General features: G+C 33.1%; 2 protein-coding genes across 2 annotated transcripts; one reads left to right on the forward strand and one right to left on the reverse strand.

Annotated features, from left to right (window-relative positions):
* Positions 1-463: 463 nt before the first annotated feature.
* On the reverse strand, positions 464-5,711 carry LOC130644340 (ras-related protein Rab-24-like). The gene is made up of 7 exons (XM_057449901.1): positions 5,524-5,711; positions 5,245-5,313; positions 4,995-5,073; positions 4,127-4,194; positions 3,872-4,016; positions 3,409-3,462; positions 464-1,613 (listed from the first exon to the last, which is right to left on the reverse strand). The coding sequence occupies exons 1-7, from the start codon at positions 5,641-5,643 to the stop codon at positions 1,519-1,521; spliced, it is 630 nt and encodes a 209-aa protein (XP_057305884.1). The 5' UTR covers positions 5,644-5,711; the 3' UTR covers positions 464-1,518.
* A 6,138-nt stretch (positions 5,712-11,849) lies between these two features.
* On the forward strand, positions 11,850-21,209 carry LOC130644344 (HEAT repeat-containing protein 4-like). The gene is made up of 14 exons (XM_057449905.1): positions 11,850-13,041; positions 13,110-13,230; positions 13,441-13,581; positions 13,648-13,787; positions 14,214-14,405; positions 14,569-14,673; positions 14,746-14,844; positions 15,259-15,330; positions 16,868-16,963; positions 17,047-17,149; positions 17,447-17,456; positions 20,436-20,615; positions 20,687-20,867; positions 20,940-21,209. The coding sequence occupies exons 1-14, from the start codon at positions 12,025-12,027 to the stop codon at positions 21,117-21,119; spliced, it is 2,637 nt and encodes an 878-aa protein (XP_057305888.1). The 5' UTR covers positions 11,850-12,024; the 3' UTR covers positions 21,120-21,209.
* The last annotated feature ends 1,081 nt before the right edge of the window (positions 21,210-22,290 follow it).

Raw genomic sequence — 22,290 nt, forward strand, 5'->3', positions numbered from 1 at the left:
TTTATGATGTATGAACAATGACATACGCATTCAAAAACACAAGTACCTCATTTCTTCTAGAGCATAAAAACACGCACAAAGTTTTCTTCCTTAATAAGTCACAGAACCTGTTTTAAGTGCTTAACGCTATTCGGTCCGGGGTTTTTCGAACATATTATAACCGGGGGGACGGATTCCGCTCCCCCCTGCCCTCAATAGCTTTCGATATATTAGTTCAAATTGACTAATTTACAAGGTAGTTCCGAGTAATAGCCAATATCCACAGCTCAGAGAGGTATGGGACCTAAAAATTTGGCATGAAGGTCTATTATAGAGAAATAATAAAATTAATAAAAGTATTATAATCATGCAACCGAGCGAAAAAGAGTTTTTAAAAACAAAACCTAAAGGGGGGAAAGGGTGGGGGTTGGTGGTTGGAAACCTCCGCCCCTTCTGGACCGAATAGGAATAAAAGAAACAAAAATTTCCATATTTTGGGGTTAGATATTTTTAAATTACTTTAATATCTATTATGTTAACACTTTAATACCGAGGGATATACAGAAAATAAAAATCATTTTGGAAACAAACGTACTTTTGTCGATTTATACTATAAATATTATAAAATTTATTTGAAAAAAAAAAATCATATCTTCAAAATAGGAATATAAAGGGTACGATATACTACACATCTTTTTAATACAAGAACTTGCTCAACTATTTAAATTATAATTTAAACAACATAGTTAATGCGAATTGCCACTCTTTATATAGAGTAAGATTTAAGGAGATTTGTGAACTTTTGATGACAATTTTCAACCCTTTTTGAGATGACGGTATTTTCGTAAAAATAGATTCATAGATTTCAGGTAACGTTACGAGTGAAAAAAAAACTATTTCTGTAGAATTTTTATGTATTTTATAAATATAAACGTGAGACAATCCTTGAGATTTGAGGAAAAAGTTGATAAAAATTTTTTAAAGATTTTGGAGGAGACTTTTCATCCTCATGAGTGAAGCATGGCAACCTTGCTGTAGTAAATGCTAATCCCTGACAAATGACGCCCTCTAATAAAGAACGCCTTCTCGTAAATAACGCCCTCCAGTAAGGACGCTCTCTAACAGACCTCAGCTATCAGTAAACACCGTACATGCGACGTTTATTGAAGAATATGTTTTTATATGGAAAGTTTGTTAGAACATAAAGAGACTTTCTGAGCTATGTTTTGTAAGAATCACGCACTGTGGAATAATATTTTAAGAGTTTTGACATCATGACTTTAAACATTTTCTAAAAAAGAGCATGTAGCATTCAAAAAAAAAAAAAATTGAATTTGAACTTTATAACATAAACAAAAAAAACTAAACAGAGTGACATAATTTTTGATAACTGGTGCTCGCCATGTACGTCTGGCGACAGATGATAACAATATCGTGCGCAGAGTAAAAAACAATAAAATTTAAAACCATCATGACTTGATGCAACTGAAACATCAAATTGTTTTATCCAGATCAAAAACAACAATCACTTGATGGTTACTAGCTACCGCAACACATACTGGTCGCTCTTTTATGCCAAGGTTGTGCACTGGTAGGTGACGCAGACAACTGGATGTTATTAGGATCATGGAGTACTATAAGAAATCATCAAAACTTACATTAACAAGTCAAAACGTAAGAGTGTAAACAAATAATTACTTCAAAGAAAGAAACTTTCGCTGGAAGAAAGTTTCGCGGTTTTGGGGGGCCTTTCCGCGAAAGTTTTTCCCCGCGAATTTTTTTGTAAATTTAGTTCCCAGTGAAGGCTTTTTATGTTAATTGTATTTAACTACTCAGTAAAAGCAAAAAACAAGGATCGTTGTCTTATTTATTTATTTTTTTAATTAGCTGAGTTTATAGAAATGACGTTGAGAAAAAAGGCTTAGAAACTATAACAAAAGTGATGCAGAAGCAGAACTATAATTTTTGTAATTTTTGTCAACGAGAAGATTGCGAAGACATTATAATCATAGACTAAGAATATTATATAGTATTTTTTTTGTGATAAAATAATTACAACATTCATATCCTTTGTTTTATATTGTTTTTTAAAGGGGAATTAAGCCTCAAACTTAATTTTTTCGGTTAACATTATGTTCGTTTCCCAAATTCTGGTCAAAACTTTGAAAAATAAATATTATTTGGATTGATTTAATATAAAAGTTACCTCTTCTATGAACGAACGGTAAGCGCAATATAAAACTTCTGAGGCCACGGCTAATTCTGGAGACCGATATATCGTGACGTATCTTACGCTGAAGAAGCATAAGCTTGCGCTGAGCGGAAGCAGCGAGATATGGAAAATACAAGCTCCTGCTCTGGCTCTCCTATTTCAGAAATAGAATATTGAAGTGTTGCCAAGAGTTTTTCAATTTATTGAACGACAAACATAAAATTTCAAAATCCTTGTGCATTACGATTTTATTCTGGTTTACACTATAACATAAACTTGATTCCGTTGTATGGAAATGAGGTACACCAGTTAGCAAACAATAACAACAACAACGGAAAAGCGACCTATGGTGTTTATCCATCTCAAACAACGCAACTTTTCTTCGTTACTGTTTGGTCGAGGAATCATAAAAAAGACTTCTTCACCTCTCCTTTCCCAGTACTATTTCTACAACCATAAGCTTTACAAGTAGGCATCGTTTTTGGTAGAAAGATAACATCAAAAATACGCTGTTGCGTTTGTTCCCATTGTGTAAACAACTTTAAAAAAGATCAAAAGATAAAAAATTGAAATGAGCGTAAAATACGCCATAGATCTCCATCGCAGATATTGTGTTGATTTTAACATGGTGATTACTATTGTCAACTTTCATGCTAGAAAAAGGATGTAAATTCAAAGAATTTCAATTTTTTTTTATCTATATTAAATTACCCGTATACGTCTGTCTGTCTGTCTGTCACGCAAAATGGTAGCTTAGCTGCGCAAGTAGTGAGACGCACGCAATGCGGTATAAAAAGGACGGGCGAACCCGTGGATTTTTCCACGGGCTAACAACTAGTATACCATTAAAATAAGTAGGGTTTGTAAAAGATATTTCCGAAGAAAAAAAATTGGGCTTAATTCCCCTTTAATACTTCAATATCGGTCCGCGAAAGTTTTTTTTCCGCGAAATACAAAATTTTCGCGGTTCTTCCGAACCGCGAAACTTTCTTTCAGCGAAAGTTTCTTCCTTTAAAGTAGCTGCAGCTGATCATCACTTTTTGAATATTTCATATATTTTTTGCTCCTTATTTTACAGAACAAACAAAATATAGAAATTTGAATTAATTCGCATGATGTGTTCAACTTGCACCCACATTGATACAATTTATATATATATAAACCAATATCAAAATATTCATATAAATTTATACACCCTTAAAATTAATATTTGTTACCGCTATGATGTCCACTTGCTAAATAATCTGTCGCTATTTGGTGAAACAATTCATCTAAAATAAAATCAGTGGGTCAGCAAAAATAGAATAACAAGCACAAACGGAAGAATGTAGCATGTTGTATGTATTATTTTTTTTAAAAAAAAAACACAAAAAAGAGTCGAGTCACGCTAGTTTGAAAAAAAACCTTAGCATTTTGAACCCCAAATATATATATTTATTTTTATAATTTTCATCGTAAAAGAATACTTTTAGTGTTCAGCCTTGATGTTTCTTTAAATTTTCTCAAAATTTTTAGGCGTGCTCTGTTCATTTGTAATTTCTTTTTTATAATTTTGTATACATTTTGAAAGATAGTAGTTGTCTCCTAAAATCGTGTATAGGCTTTCTTTAACAAAAAAAAAAAAAAAAAAAAAGTTTAAGTTTTCAAGCAATTCAGTCCATTTGTTAATGCAATGCTTACCAATATTTTCGCCAGTTTTGCTCGATGTTTCAAATAATTTCGCATTGATTGTATCAGCATAATCAGTAGTGTCATGATAGTCAATAGGCCTCTCTTTATTCTCCAACAAATCTCGTTTCGTTCCACATAAATATATTTTACATTCCTTCAAAAAAACATGACACATTTATAAGAAGGCTTAGAATGTTATAAACACTGTGTTAAAGACTGTGCACAACCCAGAGTTTGTTGATAAATATTTCAAATTTTAATCACCTCTTCATGTCCATGAACCTCCTGTACCCAAAATCTTGCACGATCCCAACTTGTATCATCAGTTAAATCTGGAAATACAAAAGATTTTTTTAATTAATTAGGGTTGACTTTGCTTCTTTTTTTGAATAATTGATATATAAAGAAAATATATTTGAAGGTGTTTTGGGAAAAAATATCATGATACACAAACAATAATATACTTTGTTTAGACTGATTTTGCTTTTTACCCTAAAATTTCTGAACTAAAATAATTTTCTAAGAAATAAAATATTTTTAAATGGAATAATGCCAATATATTCCCCGTATTACTTGTAAGTGCAATTATGCAGACTTTGCCATCCATGTCTAACGGGCGCTCACCACCTTCCCACCAGTGAAGGATTGCATCGTCAGGTTAAAAAACGTTATTTGATGCACTTTCCGGTTGTATTTTGGAGCAAAATAAAATAAAAGGCAAAAAAAATCTTTTGAAATAACAGAATATTATTTAATTCATTAATTAAACCTTGTGACTACTTGTCTTGCAATTTTTTATGTCTGGGTTGAAATTTCCGGTTGGCACTTATACCACACTTGATCCCCATGTCAAAACAGTGGTGTGTGGTGTACAGGGGCAAAAAATATTGTTACTTCAAAACAGGGTCCTTTTTTCTTATAGATATAATTTTTCCCTGTATGCCTAGATCCACATGTGATATATAATGGAGGGAGGCACACAGGGAAAATTTGAAATTATTCAACCACCCAGTAAGTACTAAGGGAAAGAGGGGTCACATTATGCGTAGGACACTAAGTCAGCATTAAATCAAAGATAAGTTCAACAAGTAACTGCACAGTACACAATAACATTGAGGAGTTGATGGTTTACCATAACAAACGATAGCAGCTTTAGCACCTCTGTAGTATATCCTACTCATGGCTTCATAGCGCTCTGATCCTGCTGTGTCCTGTGCATAAGAAATAGTAAAAGAAAAACATTGTGAATTTAATTTGAATTTTTTTACAAAATTGTTTATTGATGAGACAGATGTAATAAAAATGACATGTTTTGTAGATTTTTTTATGACGATATTTTTCTACATTGTAAAAATTGTAAATAGTTAAACGAATTTACTGACCCATATTCCAAGTGTAATTGATTTTCCATCAACAATCATAGCCTTTGCACCAAACGCAGCCCCAATAGTCTGTAGTATAAAAAAAATAATGTATATCTTTTTTTTTGAAAAAAAAAATAAGATTTGTCATCCCATTAAGTTGCTTGTTACTGAAAACTTTAACACCAGCTTTTTGTGACAAAAATTACAGAAATAAATTTAGAAATGTTCAGGAGAGAAGTTAGCCGTTTTGAAACACCAAAAAATTATGAAATTTTAATACCAAAAAAAGCTACTCACATTTTGGTATGGTATACTAGCATTAAACCTCATGTGGATAAACCGTTCCACTAAACTGGTTTTACCACCATATTCTTTCCCAAGCAATACAACTTTTAGATCTACTTTTTGGTTGCTCATAATGGTTTGCACATGACAAAATATATTGTTTAATATAATCTAGAAATAATGGGTAATTAACATACAGAGATGCATCAGGTAGGTACAACATTCACAAATTAAAATTTGATAGAAACAGCGGTAACTACCATATATCCTCTTTTCGAACTGCATAAAAAATTGCCTTTAAACGTTCTGGTACTTCTTAATATGGAAGTGAACTCCTCACTACCTGCTTTCATGTTCAAATTACTTTGAGAAGTCTACTTAACGGTGTACAGAATGGTAAAATGTTTTCCTTGAAAATTTAAAAACATGCAGTGGGCATCAGGGCTGTCCGGTTTATTGATATTATAATTATATAGTTCTCTGTTTTCTCAGCATAGATAAAATATTGAAAATAGAGTTCTGTCTGATGAAATGAAATCTTTTTTGCAAAAGCAAATTTTAGCTTTCCTATCTTTATATGCTGATATAAATATAACAACACAGATTTAACATCACTAAAAACACCAAACTAATGAGGGTGAGGGATCTTGGCAGATGGAGTAAATTTTGTCAATATATACAAATACAAGTTAAATATATATATGCTAAATCTAAAATATTTGACCATTTGGCAAATAAACCCACACCAAAATTGATATTTGTTAGGCAACTCCAATTTAAATAGTTGTTCTACGAGCCCGACTGACCCTAATTTTCTCGAAAACAAATAATAAATAACATTAAGCAAAAAGTTTTAAAGAAAATTTTTTTGAAAAAACAAACATTGTCTCATCTCATCTCGTGAAAATATAATGGGCTTAGAAGATCGTCGTCGTCGTCGTCGTCTTCGTCGTCGTCGTCCTCATCATCATCATCATCATCATCATCATCATCATCATCATTAACGTCCGTTTTCCATGCTAGCATGGGTTGGACGGGGTATATTAATGACCCTCTTCCAATCTGATCTAGACTGTGTTAGATCTAAACTAAACTTCCTCTGTATCAAGTCTATCCTTATAACCTCCTGCCAAGTCTTTCTCGGTCTGCCTCTGGGATTTGCGCCAAGAACAATTAAGTCTCTACACTTTCTTACCCAATTATCCTCCTCCATTCTTTCCAAGTGCCCCAGCCAATTCAATCTTCTTATCTGGATAACATTTTTAATTCTACGGATACTTAGCCTGCTCCTTAGCTCATCTGAACTCTTTCTGTCTCTCAGACTGGCGTTACACATCCACCTAACCATTCTCATATCATTCCTTTCTAAACGGTCAAGATCTTCCTGCTTCACTACACATGTCTCACTACCATAATTACGATGTTATATTTTGTTGGTTGGTAATCTACAGTTATGTTAAACAAAGTGAATCAAAAATGTTACTTTAGGACCACTGTTGTTAAGGCTACTTGTAGTTGATTCTTTGTTCATGGTAATTTGTTGCAATGAAACTAAAACGCGCGATGCACGAATTTTGTAATCATAAAAATAGTTATGTGGTTAAACGAAAGTTTAAATTTTTATGTGATTTATAACCAAAATTAGTTACTTTCGCTAAAATAGTTATAACACAAGTGTAAGACAGATTATTATTGTTTAACACCCTCCTTCGTTATGCTTATTATATATGTTTGAAATTATGCTATCTAAAATGTAATAGTACAAGACTTTCTGATGATAACCATTCAGGAAAAATAATAAAAACAAGGTAGAATACGCTTGTCGTAACACTATCCTCCGTTAGTCAACTAAGCTATATAGTCTATAAAAAGATTCTGCACTTAAATTTAGATTTTCTTAAAGACTGTACAAAAAACCATTAAAGAACACTAACATTTTTTATCAAAATTAATTTTTCTTTTTTTTATTATTAAATAGGAGAAAAATAACTTGCTGTGTAAATTTTAAAACAGTGCAAATATAACTTGCTGTATAACTTTCAAAACATCACAAGTATATTTTGTATAACTTTCAAAACAGCACAGCACAAGAAATATTTTTAAAAACAAGTTTTTGAGCATCCAAGTATTTTAATCTTTTCGCCTTGACAGCTGGTTATTTAAAAAAATTCAAAACAAGAGAACAAATTTATTCAAATATTTTTTATAGCGAGACAAATTATTATGATTTTTCCTTTGCAACAAAAACTATTAACTGCGTGCGTGCTGCGAAAATACATAGAGAAATATGGTTGTCGTAACAACCTTCTCCGACCACTCTTCTCTGACCGAAAAAGTTAATCTTATCCTATTTATACTATGTTGAAAATTAGCAAATTAACATTATATAAGTGAAATTTAAAATAATAAAGCAAATATAAAGCCACATTTTCTTGTGTTTTGCTCGTTGAAAACCATTATTTGGTGGTAATTTTTTTTAAACCCAGTTTGACGTCATTTCCGGGATAGCAAAAAAGAGGCTTCTTGCACATATTGTGCAAATATTGGTATGATGCAGGATTATTTTTTTCGCTTGCCATATAGTCCCTCGATCACAGGGTATATAAAGTTCTTTTGATATCAAGGTTGAAAAGCGTACTTATTGTTTTTCCTTGTTTTTCTTTTTGTATTACTTTCTTCTTACTTGTATGTCACAACATGTTTCATCCATGTTTCATCATTGCATAAATCCAGGTTCCTGTCAGAAACCTGGCCCATTTTACAACTTTGACCAGTATAGAGGTGTTTTAGCTTGTCCTTTGTGTGTCTACTCATGGGGTTATGATGATCAACGTTGCAAATAGTGTAGTGATAGGGAACGTTTTTACCAGCTTTCTATATAAAAACTGCTTGCTGAGTCAAACTGTAAACAACAAAAGCTTGCGTTTTCAATTACTTTTTTCTAAGTGGAAGGTACAGTACTGTAAAAAGATATCTTAACATAAAAAACAGTTCCAAATACTATTAAAGTTGTTGTTTTTGTTGCTGAGTCAAAGAAATTGCTGGTGCAATTCCGGAATATTTTGTGCGAGTTTTGTGGCTTTATTGGATGTAAAGCTCAAATTTTATACAAGAAGTTGCTTGCACTCTTAGGCCACCCTCAAAAATATAATTGGTTACCGTCACCCGACCCACTTACAGTCGAGTCAGGGAGTCAGTAAAACCAAACAATCCACGAACAATATTCGACACGCAACAAAATCCACCATTTACCTTTTCAGCAGTCCTCCAAATTATGGTTGTTACTTCCGATTATTGTTTCGGACTTCTCAGTGCTATATTTTCCTGCTTTGCATTTACACCGCAAAACAAGTGAAAACCATGGGAACGGCATTGACTGCCAAAAATCGAATTTGAAACGGACGCTAAAAATACATCTGGCGTACATTTAAAACGAATAACAAAATATGGCTGTGAAATATAGTATTTTTGTAATTTTTCGGGAAAAATTTTTATCTGACTGACCAACTCACTTTTGTAATTGGAAATGATGCTAACCAAACATATTTTCGACAGTGGCCTTTTATATGGCCACAGGCGTTTTCTGCAAGTTGGCACCCTCTTTTTTAACATGTTCGTCATAGACCTTTTTAACATTCTCCGTGGCAAGCCCTTTAGGCTCTAAAAGAACTGCGTGGCAGGCAGAAAGATGCAGGAGCTTGCTGAAAAAAGGTCTTTTCCACCCCATTTCTTTTTGGAACTATTTTTAGGCTTTAAACCATTATTAAGTGCAGATGGATAACTTCTGATTGACATATATTCATATAAAGTTGTAATAATAACATACTTTGTAGGACCACACTTAACGTAGCACCTGCTATCTTTTTGCCCGCCATGGCAATTGCTAAAGCTAGCTAAGGACTTGCTGAGAAAATTGTAAACATTCAAAAAGCTCTATTTAACTTAAACTTTCAAAATATTTGCGTTTCTACTTTACTGTCTTGCTTGGGGATAAATTTGCTAAAAATAATGTTATGTATGTCATCAGCAGTTATAGAGCAGTTTTTAACACTTATTTTTTTTATTTAACCTAGCTTACACACATAGCTAACTTGACAAAAAGAGCCATACGTAAAAACTGTAACGTCTGCTCTATTCTTGTTACGAATGTCTGTGTGTACTCAGCTGTAACTTTAGTATAAAGAATACACTTTACTTACTGTACAAGTGACAACAAAATAGCGAGCTAGCTAGCTATATTAGCTAAAACCAATGATGTAAATAAAAAACAGCAAAACAAAGTTCTCCATTTCTCAGAAAATAGCCGCAAGCATAGTGTTCAATATGTACGAGAAAGTGTCCACTTTGCTATTTACTCTAGTGACCCGAGTGTAAATAAATGGCAGCCAGAGGTGGCAGTGTCGTTTTCTATCTTTTGCTTTTAATTGGAGATTTTGATATTTTACATGGAAAAATAGATTTATAAAAATTGTGTCTTGATATTATTTCAACAGATGTCTATCTTTATGTTTAATATGAAAAGTGAAGTAAAGTGCATCTCTACGCATGGAAATGTAATGTGAAACACACCTAAAATATGTGGGATGAGTGGCGTGAAAAAGATGTAGCTAGGGATAGATGGATGGATGTGCATATTTTACTTGCCTAGCTTTAATAATTTTGAGGAATACACCCTGGCCATTATTTCAAGGAGCCATGGCTTAAATTAATGCTCATTTTGGGCTAATAAATAAACACAATTAGGGTTTTGCACACTACCTGACAACTCCCTGCAACATCCACACAGTGTGCCATCAACCCAATTTCCATCCTATAGCTTTGGTTAACCCATACATGTTGTTGTGAGTGTCTCATACAATTAGTGCTTTATGCTGTTACTATTTTTGCCTTGGACAAACATTCGGAATGATAATCTTTTATTGTGATTATAAGACAGCACATATATCTGCACCAACTGTCATCAATTATTTTGATTGTCTGACATCCCAAAAAAATCCCATAACCCAAATATACAAGTTACATTTTCAAATGCAAAGGGTGATGTGTATATTTTGTTTCACAATACAATATTCTCTAGGATTATTATTATGTTTTATTGAGGGGTTCTCAGTTTTTATAGATGATTATGACCTCACACTTGCACCACTTGCAAAGTGGGCATTATGACCAAAATTAGAAATTCACATATACAAATATCATATTTTTCAAACAGAAAAAGGAAGGCAGATATTATTCACTACAATTACCATATTGAACGTGGAAAAGAGATAAATAGTTTTCCTATTTATAAAAAAAATTACTTTAACAATGATTTTTAAAAAGGGACATAAAAATACATGTGGAAAAGTATAGAGTATTTTTTACAGCCTTTGTATGCTATGTTTTAGCCTTAAATAATATCAAAATATGCATATTATTGCTGGCCAACCTTGTGCATATAGATGAGTTGTGGCACGACATAATGTTTTAATTTTGCATCAAAAACAAAACACATGTGCACACATATGCAGAGGCAAAAAATACACAGGCTAAAACAAGGACCACAAGGATCTGACGTTAAAATTGGTCAAGTCTGCTGATAATAGTTGTTAAAAATCAATCCCATTGCATTTTTACCCTTATATTTCTAAAAATCTATAAATTAGGGTTAATAGTCAATTTGACCTCTTGCATGTCAGGATAGGAATTGTATATCAAATGTTCAATTAACATCTAAATTACTTTCATAAATCAATGTTGGTCAGTTAACAAATTATTGTGTTTTTTTCCTGAAATGACATTTCCATCCCTATTTAAGAGGTTCTCTCTGAACTTCAGTTGTTGCCCATAATTTTAACAATTTTACAGCCTTGTATATGTGAGATGGCTTACATGAAGTTATAACAAATATATGCTTCAGTATATTTATATATGTAGTATGCAGCTGGGGATACCATGTTTGTTTACCTCCTTGAGTATAGTCAGCGTGGACAGGAAGTCTTGGCCCCAGCTGCTTTTTGTTGTCATCTATTTTGTTTTGTTTTGTGCTGCCCTCCCCCCATTCTAAAGTGGTTTAGGAAAATGACTAGTGTATTGACCTAATATAAGAAACTTTGTACAGTATACAAGGATTGGTTCCAATTGTGACACATACTTATTATCTGTTCAATTTGGACCCCACCTAACATATACTTATAAAAGTTACTTCTATAAGTCAAAATGTCATTGCAAGTGGCTTTAGATTCTTTCAGTTATGTTTTTTTAAAAAAGGACACAAAATGACCATCGTTAAACTATATTTTTGAAAGCAAACTCAAAATCTCCACACAACTACGAATGATAACAAGATAAATATGAGAGAAAATAAACTCTCCACTCCAACTGTAAGAGTTATTATAATGGCTGCATGACACTATTTTTATAAATTAGGCACTTTTTGATTTCACACTAGTTATCAGTTATCATGATATTTCCACAGTGTTTGTTGTCTCAGCTTTCTGTTTTGGTTTATATCTGTCAATACAGTGTCTATGAATGGTTTGCATATATAAATTTTGTTTAGAATCAAGTATGCCAAAGAAAAGATCAGAATATAGTATGAACATTGTTCCAATCACAAATAGTTTGACAGAAAGTTTCCAAGCTGTTGAGTCATCCGATCATTTGTACAATTTAATTCCGGAAAAAACTCTCTCTAATAAAATCAAATCAATAGCAACACCAAAAAGCTTGAGTACACAAGAAAATAAACTGCTATTACCCGAAGTTATTCAAGATAAGTCAGAACAAACTGTATCTCGAAGGCTTGTTAAGCAAATCAGCAGAGGTTTATCATTTGCTGAAGATGTTGTCATTGAAAGAAGTCCACATTTAATATCATATAACAAGAACCCTTTGAATAAAATATATAGTGAGATTGGTATTAAAAAGCAAGCAAAGAAACCTTTTTGTCAGAGGAAAAAAAATCATTCAATGTGTAAGAAAAAAATTGAGAAAGTTGGCTCAACTGGAAGTGGACCAAACAGTGAGTTTGTACTTGGTATCACAAATAGCATAGATCAATTTCAAAATTTAGAACCCAAAACGTCTGCCCTGCATCTACCATTTTCAAGCACAAAATCAACGATACCATATAATGACGATAAAGAAAAAATAAAATCACACAGCTGGGAAGAGCATGTTTTAGCCAAGCTAAATAAAAGTACAGCAGATATGATCATAAAAAAGCTTACTCCCAGTCAACATCATGATAAGCTTAAACTCTTTTTACATGATTTGGAAGTGAATAAAAGTGCAAAGACGGCAATAACAGAAAGTGTGGAGCAGAACTGTAGTGACTCAACAGATAATGATGTGGACCAGGAATATTTTTTAAATTTTAAACACGGAGGAGAACAAGGCAAAGTTCGTAATGTTTTGCAGAACATCTATCCATGTTCTCCATTAGAGTGGTCAAATGAAAGAGATATGAAAAATCAGTCAGCAAACACAAAAACACACAGATTAATAAAAGGAATGAAGAAATGGAAAACTTTTCCCGTCCCCGTAGATGTAAGTTTTTTTATATTTAATAGGAATTTCATGCTTGTTCACATTATTTCATGATTACTGCTTCTTAGGCAAACGAAGTTAACATGAAAGTTACACATCTTGAAACTGAAGTCAGCAAAGCAGAAGCCACATGTATTAATTTGAAGGAATCGATTGAAGAAAAAAATAACAGACCTCTGTTAAAAATTGGTATAGTTGATTGTTCTTTGTTAATAATAATGTTAACCTCAACAGTTCTTTTAGAATGAATTCCTTAAAATTGAATTTTCTTGAAGCTTGAACTATATTTTTTCTTCAGTAATAATTGTCTTGAAAAATCTTAAATAATTCAAAAAAGTTTCAATAAATCTCCTGGCATTTGATGAAAGCATTATATAAAATAATATCTGTCATTTTTAGTTGATGAATGGCGTTCAAAATGGTTACTTGAGAAAAAATCTTACACTATAGAAGAACTCTTGAAAGCCATGTCTAATATAAACGATCATGTTCGATTAGCTGCAGTGTCTACAGCTGGAACATTATTACGCAATCAAGAAGGTATCTCTTTTATACTTTTTCAACACTTTGAAATTTCAATGTCTTGATAACAGTTATATGTTGTAGAAAGTCAGCAAGAAATATTGGCGAGTGAATCTAAATCGTCGATTCTGAACGAAGTAAAAAACAAACTAAGTGATCCGTGTCAGTATGTTAGTGTGGCAGCTGCTGCAACTTTGTACAGTGTCGATAGAGGAAACCAACAGGTTTGTACTTTCCACCTCTCCATTGTAAAAATCACTAACAATATGATTAAAGGCAACTGTAGACAGCACGCTTTATGATTCGATACCTTAAGATAAGAATTTTTATGTTACTTATTTTTGCGATTTTAGGCCCTATTCGCCAAATTAAGTTTCTCAAAATTGCACTTTTTACAAAAATATTTCAGCAAAAGTAGGCCAACAAAATTTGCGATTAACCAATCGCAAATTTTTAACATTTGCTCTTTATATTTATTTGTGCAGTGATATAATTTATGTTTTTGATAACAACACTTTTTCTTGGAAGAGTTTCAGGAAAGTCCACTATGGCAAGAATAAATTATAAGATTTTAAAATTTTAAAAAACGTATTGCAAAAATCCACACAAAAATTTTTTTAAGGCTTCTTAATCGCAAAATTCTGTTCCAGGCTTCAGAAATTTTAATGAATTCTGTCAAACATGGTGCACCGACAGAAAGATGGCTAGCTGTACAATGTTTGGCGGAGTACGAACATGTCGATGATTGTGTGATTAGAGAATTGTTGACACATATTAATGGCAGTGACGTTGTCAAATCAAAAAAAGCTTCTGAATTGATCAAAAACCTTAGTTGTTTTACAGTAAGTTATAAAATGTATGCCCTACAACACCGCGTTGTAGCCATCATAACAGCCACCTGCGATATTTTCAACGGATTTTAGATTTTTTTACACAAAATCAGAAATGACAATGTGTACACTATTCAATAGGCACAAACCTAAATGAAGTAAAAAATATTTTTAGGAGTCGATTCAGTACATGCTTGCGGAACAGCTGAACAGCACCAGCTGGAAAGATAGAGTGACAGCGTGTAAGGTGTTTCCACTATTAAATGGAACACTACGCAGGGTAAATGTTTCAATGTTTTTTATCATTTCTTCGTTTTTGAGGTTGAAATTGACACGTAACAACTTCATGTAGGATATTGCGAACAAGTTATCTTTTCTAATGTGGAATGATTGGAATACAGATGTGAGAGCGGAAGCTGCTAATGCTTTAGGTAAAACCTCAAATGGAAAGGTGCGTGAAATTTATTTTAGTGAAATTATTTTCTTCTTTGAAATGTGAAGTTATGATTGATAAAATTGTTCTTCTAATTGAATTTTGCAATAGTCTTTTTGTGATCCCTATTTTTATTAGGACTAATATCCTGTCCCCCACCCCTCTCAGGATCATATTTACCGGGATTCTACTATATAAAGAAAATAATTATCAAAATAGGATAATTTTGGTGCGACTTCAGTTCTAAGATGTATTGTGTATGTAGTCAGGACGGAGGGATTAAATAAACTCCTGATTAGTCGTACTTCTTAAGAAAGTCCAAGGTATCGAGACTTCAATATCTTGGACATTCGTTAAGTCGGACAAATACCCTGACATATTTTATTGTGTCTCAGTGCCGTATGTTTGACTATCATTCACTTTGTTTATCAGCTTGTCCACGATACTTTGTGCAAATATCTAACAAGTAAAGACCAAATAAAACAAATTGAAGCTTTAAAAAAGGTAAAGTATATACACGATATATTCATGGTTGTTTAAAAGTCTAGTGTTGGTATACCTTAAAAGAAAATATTTTTGCGAAACTTCTTTTTGCAAATTTTTTTTTTGCTGTTTTCGACTATACTCGCAACATTAAGTTTCGCAAAGTTCTACTCTTTAGAGAAAATTCTTGACGACGATAAGGTGTTTTACTTAATATTAGGTTTTGATGCTATTTCTAAAGGTTGTTAAAAAAGAACTCTTTTCTTGGAAAATAATAAAAATACAAAATTCAGATACTTATTTTTTATAAAAGAAGCCTTCCAATCGCAAACATTAGTTGTGCATTATTTACGAGAGTTTCCAATCGCTGAAATAATTTCCGCATGTTGCGAAAACAAAAATTTAATTTCTTCCGCAGGTTTTATCTCCGGGCTCCGCAAAAAGAAGTTCTACAAAAGTTTCTTCCCTTAACCCTATTTGGTATGGGGGGGGGGGAGGGGGGGGATAATGTGCCCGCGGCATTTTCAAAGTCCCATTACTTTTTAATTACGGGATAAAATTCCTTGAAATTTTAGGACGTTTCCTAACTTTTATAGGTCTTTCGCACAATCTAATTTTTTTTTACAAAAATTGTCGTGTCAATGTCACTTTGTCCTTTATTAACAGGTGGTCATATTGCTGTAGTGCTAAAAATAAATGTTTTATAAACTAACCAGTTTATGAATATGTGATTATGCATGTGATACTGACATAAAGTCATCATACAATATTGACATACACACTGTATAATTTGCAGACGGGAGTATTGGTAATTTACTGACCGGAATATTTCTATTCTCCTATTTTTTATATCTATCGTAATATGGCGACGTCATAGGTCATTTTGTCACATGTCAATCCAATTTGACTTGTTTGAGTACTAACTGACATGAATGCGCATTGATATACCAAATTTTATTCCATGACAGCTACTAACACCAAGGTTCTCAAATATCGATTTTTTTAAACAAATTTGAATTCTGATCGATTTCCATTTTCTCACCAGAGAAATTCTTTGGTAACACCTGTAAATGTTTCTAATAATGACTTACATTCTTATATTATGTTTTTTAATGACTAGTACTGCAAATATTTGTAAAAAAGATATAAAAAACGATAGTTTCCAAAAAAGACATATTTTCGCAAACCATTGTCTCATTATGACGTCATCACTTCCTGTGATGACATGTCAACCAAAATATTTTGTCATTAATTAAGTCACAACATATTGATGCTTCTTTGTGCCAAGTTTCGTCACTTTAAACCAAACAGAACAAAAGTTACAGCCCGCGGGCACTTTATGCCACACTCATACTTACAAGGGTCAAAAAGTCCATACCAAATAAGGTTACTTCAGTGTTTTCTGGAGATATGAACGATGAGTTTAAATTTATCTATTTATGAGTTAACAGCAGGTAATGGGAATGTAACAAAAAACTGTTTGTTTGTTTGTTTTCTTGTTTGTTTGTTTTCTTGTTTGTTTGTTTTGGTAATCTACGAATCCGTTCTTTGTTTTCAGATATCACAATTCGGTATCGTTACGCCTCATTTATTTCCACCCATTCTCTCAAATTTGCAATCTAAACATGACGCAGTATGCTTGGAATGTGTCAAGGTACTTAAGAATTGACATATAGTATGTATACAAAGTTTATAGTCTCACGTACGCCTGACAATGCGTTCCTTTTGTCTTGACAGGCCGTCAATGTGATGCGATTAAATGATGAAGAAGTTATTCAATCCCTTATTAAACTGGTTTCTTCAGATCGAAACTGGAAAATTAAAGCATTCGCTATTAATGGTACGTCTTTTGTATGCAGATGCAAGGAGGTTGTTAAACCTACTTCGTGTATTAGAAATACAAAAACATTAAAATATTTTAATCTTTGAAACTTCATACTTCTTGCTTTCGAAATAACTAACAGCTTGTTAAACCAATAAACATTTTCACCACTGATATCACAAGCAAACAATGTTGCCAACTGCCAACTAGGTAGAAAACATGCCAATTCAACTTTCCGAACACGTCGCATAATTTACAGCGTGAAAAATTTGTTCTACTAAACTATATGTATTTTTATTTAATATTTTTGTTCAGCTCTAGGTTCAATTCCCCGTTCCCTCTATACGGCTAATTCGCAATGCATTATGGTAGTTGTATTCCGCGAAAACGTAAACAAACCATTCGTAGTAACAAAAATGGCCGAACAAGTACACTTCATCCTTAATTCTACTCAAAACCAAAGCGATATACAAAATTCTAATCAAGACAACAGTTTTTTTCAAAACTTGGGCTCTCCTGCAAGCATTGGCTCAAACTTTTCATCAAGTTCAAGCTTTTTATTGCAAGCTAAAAGTAAAGGAGGAGGGATAACTTGCTGTGTACCTCTCTGTCAAAACAACTCAAAGAAGAATCCAGACTTATCTTTTTATGTCATTCCTAAAGACTCAGAGCTTCGAAAGAAATGGCTTTTTATGATCAGTAGAAAGGATTTTGTACCTTCTACATCGCATAGAGTTTGCTCTGTTCATTTCACTGGTGGAAAGAAGACATATATGAACAATGTTCCCACAATAGTCCCAAAAACTATCAAACCAACAGCTAGCAAACCAAGAAAAACTCTCAACAGTACAAACTGTAAATTGCAACTATTTTCTCCTGTGAGGGCTACGACAAATGACATTGCTGCAGAATTATCTGTGGAGGAAGAGTTAAAACAAGAGTTGGAAAAATTGAGAGCCGAAATTAGTTGTATGAGAATTCATGAAAAGGAACTTGATCAAACTATTGAAAAACAACAAGCCACTATAAGTGACATAGCATTTTCAATTGACCGGTTTAAACACAATGAAGCACACTTTAAGTTTTATACCGGATTCGAATCTTATAAATTATTCAAAGCAGTTTTAGAATATTTACAACCAGCTGCAAATAAACTAATATATTGGGGTTCAAATACTAACACTGAAAATACAAAAAATATAAACTCTACAAAACGAGGCCGATCACGATCATTGAGCGCAGAAGAAGAATTCTTTATGATACTGGTTCGAATTCGATGTGGACTTTTGTTAGAAGATATGGCTGTTCGATTTAATATGTCGACAAGTCACATAAGCAGAATATTGATTACATGGACAGATTTTTTACATTCACAATTCCGTATGCTTCCAATATGGGCTTCAAAAGAAACAGTACAAAATAGAATGCCGAAATGTTTTCAAAAAAGTTACCCAAATACCCGTGTCATATTAGATTACAACTTTTGTATAAACAATAAAATCAATTTCATTGACTTGTGTTACTGCCATCACACCTTGACATTGGTGAAAATAATTATGTCTTTCTTTGAGTTTTGGCTTGCCATTCGATATTTGTAAAAAAAAATTTTTATCTTTGCATGCGTCAGAAATAGAGCAATCCTTTTTTGAATATGGGCACTTCACCTCAATCAATCGAGCATTCCCATTCAAAGTTGTTGCGCCATCAGGACTTGCACCTAACCACGGCCATTTTGGATTAATAACGAAACCACATTTTTCGACTTCAATATTTTTCTCGGTTTGATACCAGTTTAGAGCATTAACTTCATTTTCTAAGCCCCATTTGCAGGCCTCTGATGTAAAGTTTTTATTTTTATTTAGACATTTTTGTAATATGCTTTTTGGATGTATATTTTTTCTTCTATTTATAATAGATCCAAAATTGGATGATGTTATGCGTTTCTTTCTTTCTGTGTACCACATATCACATTTATACTGAGTACATGTGGATTTTTCTATGTCTCGAACTTGTTCGGCATTGACATGAATGAAATTGTTTACAAATGACTTTTGCTCATCTGATAACTCTGCTATTTCTGGTTCAAAGTCAAGAGCCTGCAAAAATAAATTAACTGTCGGACGTAATTCAACTGTTTCACTGTTTGTCTGTTCAAAATTAAATTCTTTTATAGATGTGTCATAAAATGATGATGGTTTATAGTCATTTCCTTGTAATAAATATGCCATTGAAGTTCCTTGCCCTATTTCAAATAAGTCTGTCGCTAATTTTTTGACTTTTTCGGTTGAGGGCTCATGTGCAAACAGTGGTGTAGAACAAAATTTTCTATTTCCTGTGACCAACGGTCTTTTGCGACTTTCATTTGTGTCTTTCGTAAGGTCTGCTTTCTCGAATGCCATTGCAGAAAATTTTATTGGTGCAGAATTTGCACTTTCTCCAGGTACATGCCATTTTTGTAACAAATCTGTGCATGTCTTGTCATCAGGGACAATTTTTAAGTCCAACTGTTTGTATTCAACCAATTGAAATAGAACTGCTGCGACATGCTTACAGCATCCTCCTGCTCCAGCTTTACATAAACATTTCGCATACAAAATATCACCACTTCTTTGACACAGGTGGACATAAACAGAATATTTTTCTCTTTTCATGGAAGCAGCTACAAAACATTTCACAAGAAAAGTTAATTTTTCAGCCATAACATTACTTTTAACTCTCACTTTCTTCACGTAGCTCTCCTTGAATAGTTGGTATCCAAGAATTTTATGCTTTGTAGCACCCTTCGGCTTGCTATCACAGCTATTTCCAAGAACTAAATATTGGTGAATTTTCTCCTGGGTGATCGAAGGCATAGCTGCAAGATCAGTTGACCATTGACTTATATCTTCGTGTGTTCTTTCCTCCACTTCTTCGTCCCTCTCGGCATTTGTTAATTCTTTAAAAACAGGTCTTGGTACCACACAAGAGCTTTGAGAAAAGCTAGGCCCAAGATCTGTAGAGCTTAAAATTATATCTAAATCTGTATCCTTATTTATTACTTCCATTTCGACTTCTTTCACTCCTAAAACCTCACTAACTAACAATATTTAAATGTTTACATCAATAACACGGGTTTTGGATAAGGGAGATAATGATTTTCTTGAGGAGATTTGAAAATTATCACAAACAATAACGGCTTTTTGTTATTATCGCCACAATAAAAAGAATGCTGTTATTTATTTACAAACTCTCGCTTCTGGGAGGGAAAACTGTAGAATACAACTACCATAATGCATTGCGAATTAGCCGTATAGAGGGAACGGGGAATTGGTAAAAAGTCCTCTTCAGTTCGTAATTGTCTTCTGTGGGCCTTACATTACGGTAAAAAGACAGCAGTGCGGGTTGAAGCTTGTGCTACAATCGGAAGACTTGCTTTCAAAGATACAGAGGTAGTGAACGTCCTTCGAGATATGGTCGTGGTCGAAAAAAACGAACGAATCAAACGGTAACCGTGTTTTTATTTCTTCTTTCGCGTTAGTGACAAAACAGATTGACTAAATTATTTTTTCTATGAAGGCAAGTCGAACGTGTCTTGAGTTCTATGGGACTGGAACCCAGTGATGACGTCGGTATGATGGACGCCATTCGAGATAAGGTCAAACATTTATGTCGTAAAGATATTGTCATAGCAAGTATATTATTAAAATCGGATGATTTTCAGACGTACTTGGACGAATTTGGGGAAGGAAATCAACAGGTACCTAATTTGTTGCTAGCATCACTTTTAAAAAATTTGGATCCTTGTGATGCAAATGTTTCATCTTTTTAGTTTGCAGAAAACACAACCGGTGACGAACCGTTGAGCGTGTTAGATAAAGATTTTCCTCCATCACTCGAAGCATATCACATACGGAAAAACACAAAACAAGAAACTAAAATTCCACGCATCAATCCGTCCTACATTCCGTACTGGAGTGAATCATCGGAAAGTTTTTTTGATCCAAGGTGACGATGCTAAAAAAATGTTCAGTAGTTCATTCATTTATTTATTGTTTTATGTATTTTTTGTATACAAAAGGAATATTTATTCTCTTTTCGACATTTTAAAACATATATGTATAAACCACGGTGCTTGGTTGACGGAGCTAACAAAAGATAAAACAAAACTAACAAAGTTAAAACACCTTAACACATAAACAAGTTTCCTTGTATTCCTAGCTCTGCTAACCTGTTTTCTTTATACTGGACTTTTTATGTGTGAGGTATTCTGAAAGGGGATTGCTTTACTCAACTAAAATAACGTGTCAATAAAAAAAGCTCTGTTGATGAAACATGGTAGGAATGTAGTACAGCATAAAAGACAATTGCAGAGGGTATAAATTTGATGACGTCAGCAATTTTACTATGTTATTAGTATTTGGGAGAATACAAAACGTGAGTAATAATAATGCTGTTATATTGGAGAGTGATTTGGTTATGGACTGTGTTGCACTTAATACCGACTGTTTTTGGTGTTAGGTGCAAAGAAACATTGGGAACACGTTTGCCATAAGCCTACTCACCGTACTGTCTGAAGCCTTAGAGAAACGCATATTTAATGCTCAAATGGTGACCTTGCTTTCAGATTTTTCTTTACCCTGTCACGAAGAAATTAGGGTGCTGGTACTCGAGTACTATTTGGAAATCAAGCTAAAAAAATAGTAATATCCTTGAGCGCATCACTGAACATCGAATATATGAATTATGGCTTCTATTAATTTATTATGAAGAAGTATACACGGCTTTTTTATATTAGAATCAGTAAAATCTGCCCTGGAGACTGGCTGTTCTTATATTCTTATATTTAGGGCCATTGTCAACCTGAATTATTTTTTTTTAATAGTAAGAACACAACTTTGGAATTTAGCTTTATGCGGGTTTTCTCTCTTTTTTTTCTTCGATAACGACAATCGGTTGTTCACATATGGATGCACGTGCGTATTTTCCTCGTCTCAACCATAAAATAACAAAGGGACGAAAAGTCTTTTTTTTTTTCAAATCTAAATGTATTTTTGTGGATTTTTTTTAAATCGCAGCATACTTTAATTAAAGACAAAGTTAAATCGCTGTTTTAAATCCGTCAAGTTATTGCGCATGTTAAATAGATGCAAATGTTTCGATTTTGGAGAAGAGAATATGCG

This window comes from Hydractinia symbiolongicarpus, chromosome 5 (assembly GCF_029227915.1).
Source record: "Hydractinia symbiolongicarpus strain clone_291-10 chromosome 5, HSymV2.1, whole genome shotgun sequence".
NCBI classification, from domain to species: domain Eukaryota; kingdom Metazoa; phylum Cnidaria; class Hydrozoa; order Anthoathecata; family Hydractiniidae; genus Hydractinia; species Hydractinia symbiolongicarpus.

What these genes read in the sequence shown, in the direction of transcription:
- LOC130644340 (XM_057449901.1), bottom strand. Translation starts at nt 5,643, where the DNA reads ATGAGCAACCAAAAAGTAGATCTAAAAGTTGTATTGCTTGGGAAAGAA. An exon ending in AGGTTCATGGACATGAAGAG is followed by an intron (nt 4,017 to 4,126) that starts GTGATTAAAATT and finishes GTTTTTTTGAAG; the next exon opens with GAATGTAAAATATATTTATG. An exon ending in AGCAAGTGGACATCATAGCG is followed by an intron (nt 1,614 to 3,408) that starts GTAACAAATATT and finishes GATTTCTTATAG; the next exon opens with TACTCCATGATCCTAATAAC.
- LOC130644344 (XM_057449905.1), top strand. Translation starts at nt 12,025, where the DNA reads ATGGTTTGCATATATAAATTTTGTTTAGAATCAAGTATGCCAAAGAAA. An exon ending in GTAAAACCTCAAATGGAAAG is followed by an intron (nt 14,845 to 15,258) that starts GTGCGTGAAATT and finishes TTTGTTTATCAG; the next exon opens with CTTGTCCACGATACTTTGTG. An exon ending in TTGGGGAAGGAAATCAACAG is followed by an intron (nt 20,868 to 20,939) that starts GTACCTAATTTG and finishes TCATCTTTTTAG; the next exon opens with TTTGCAGAAAACACAACCGG.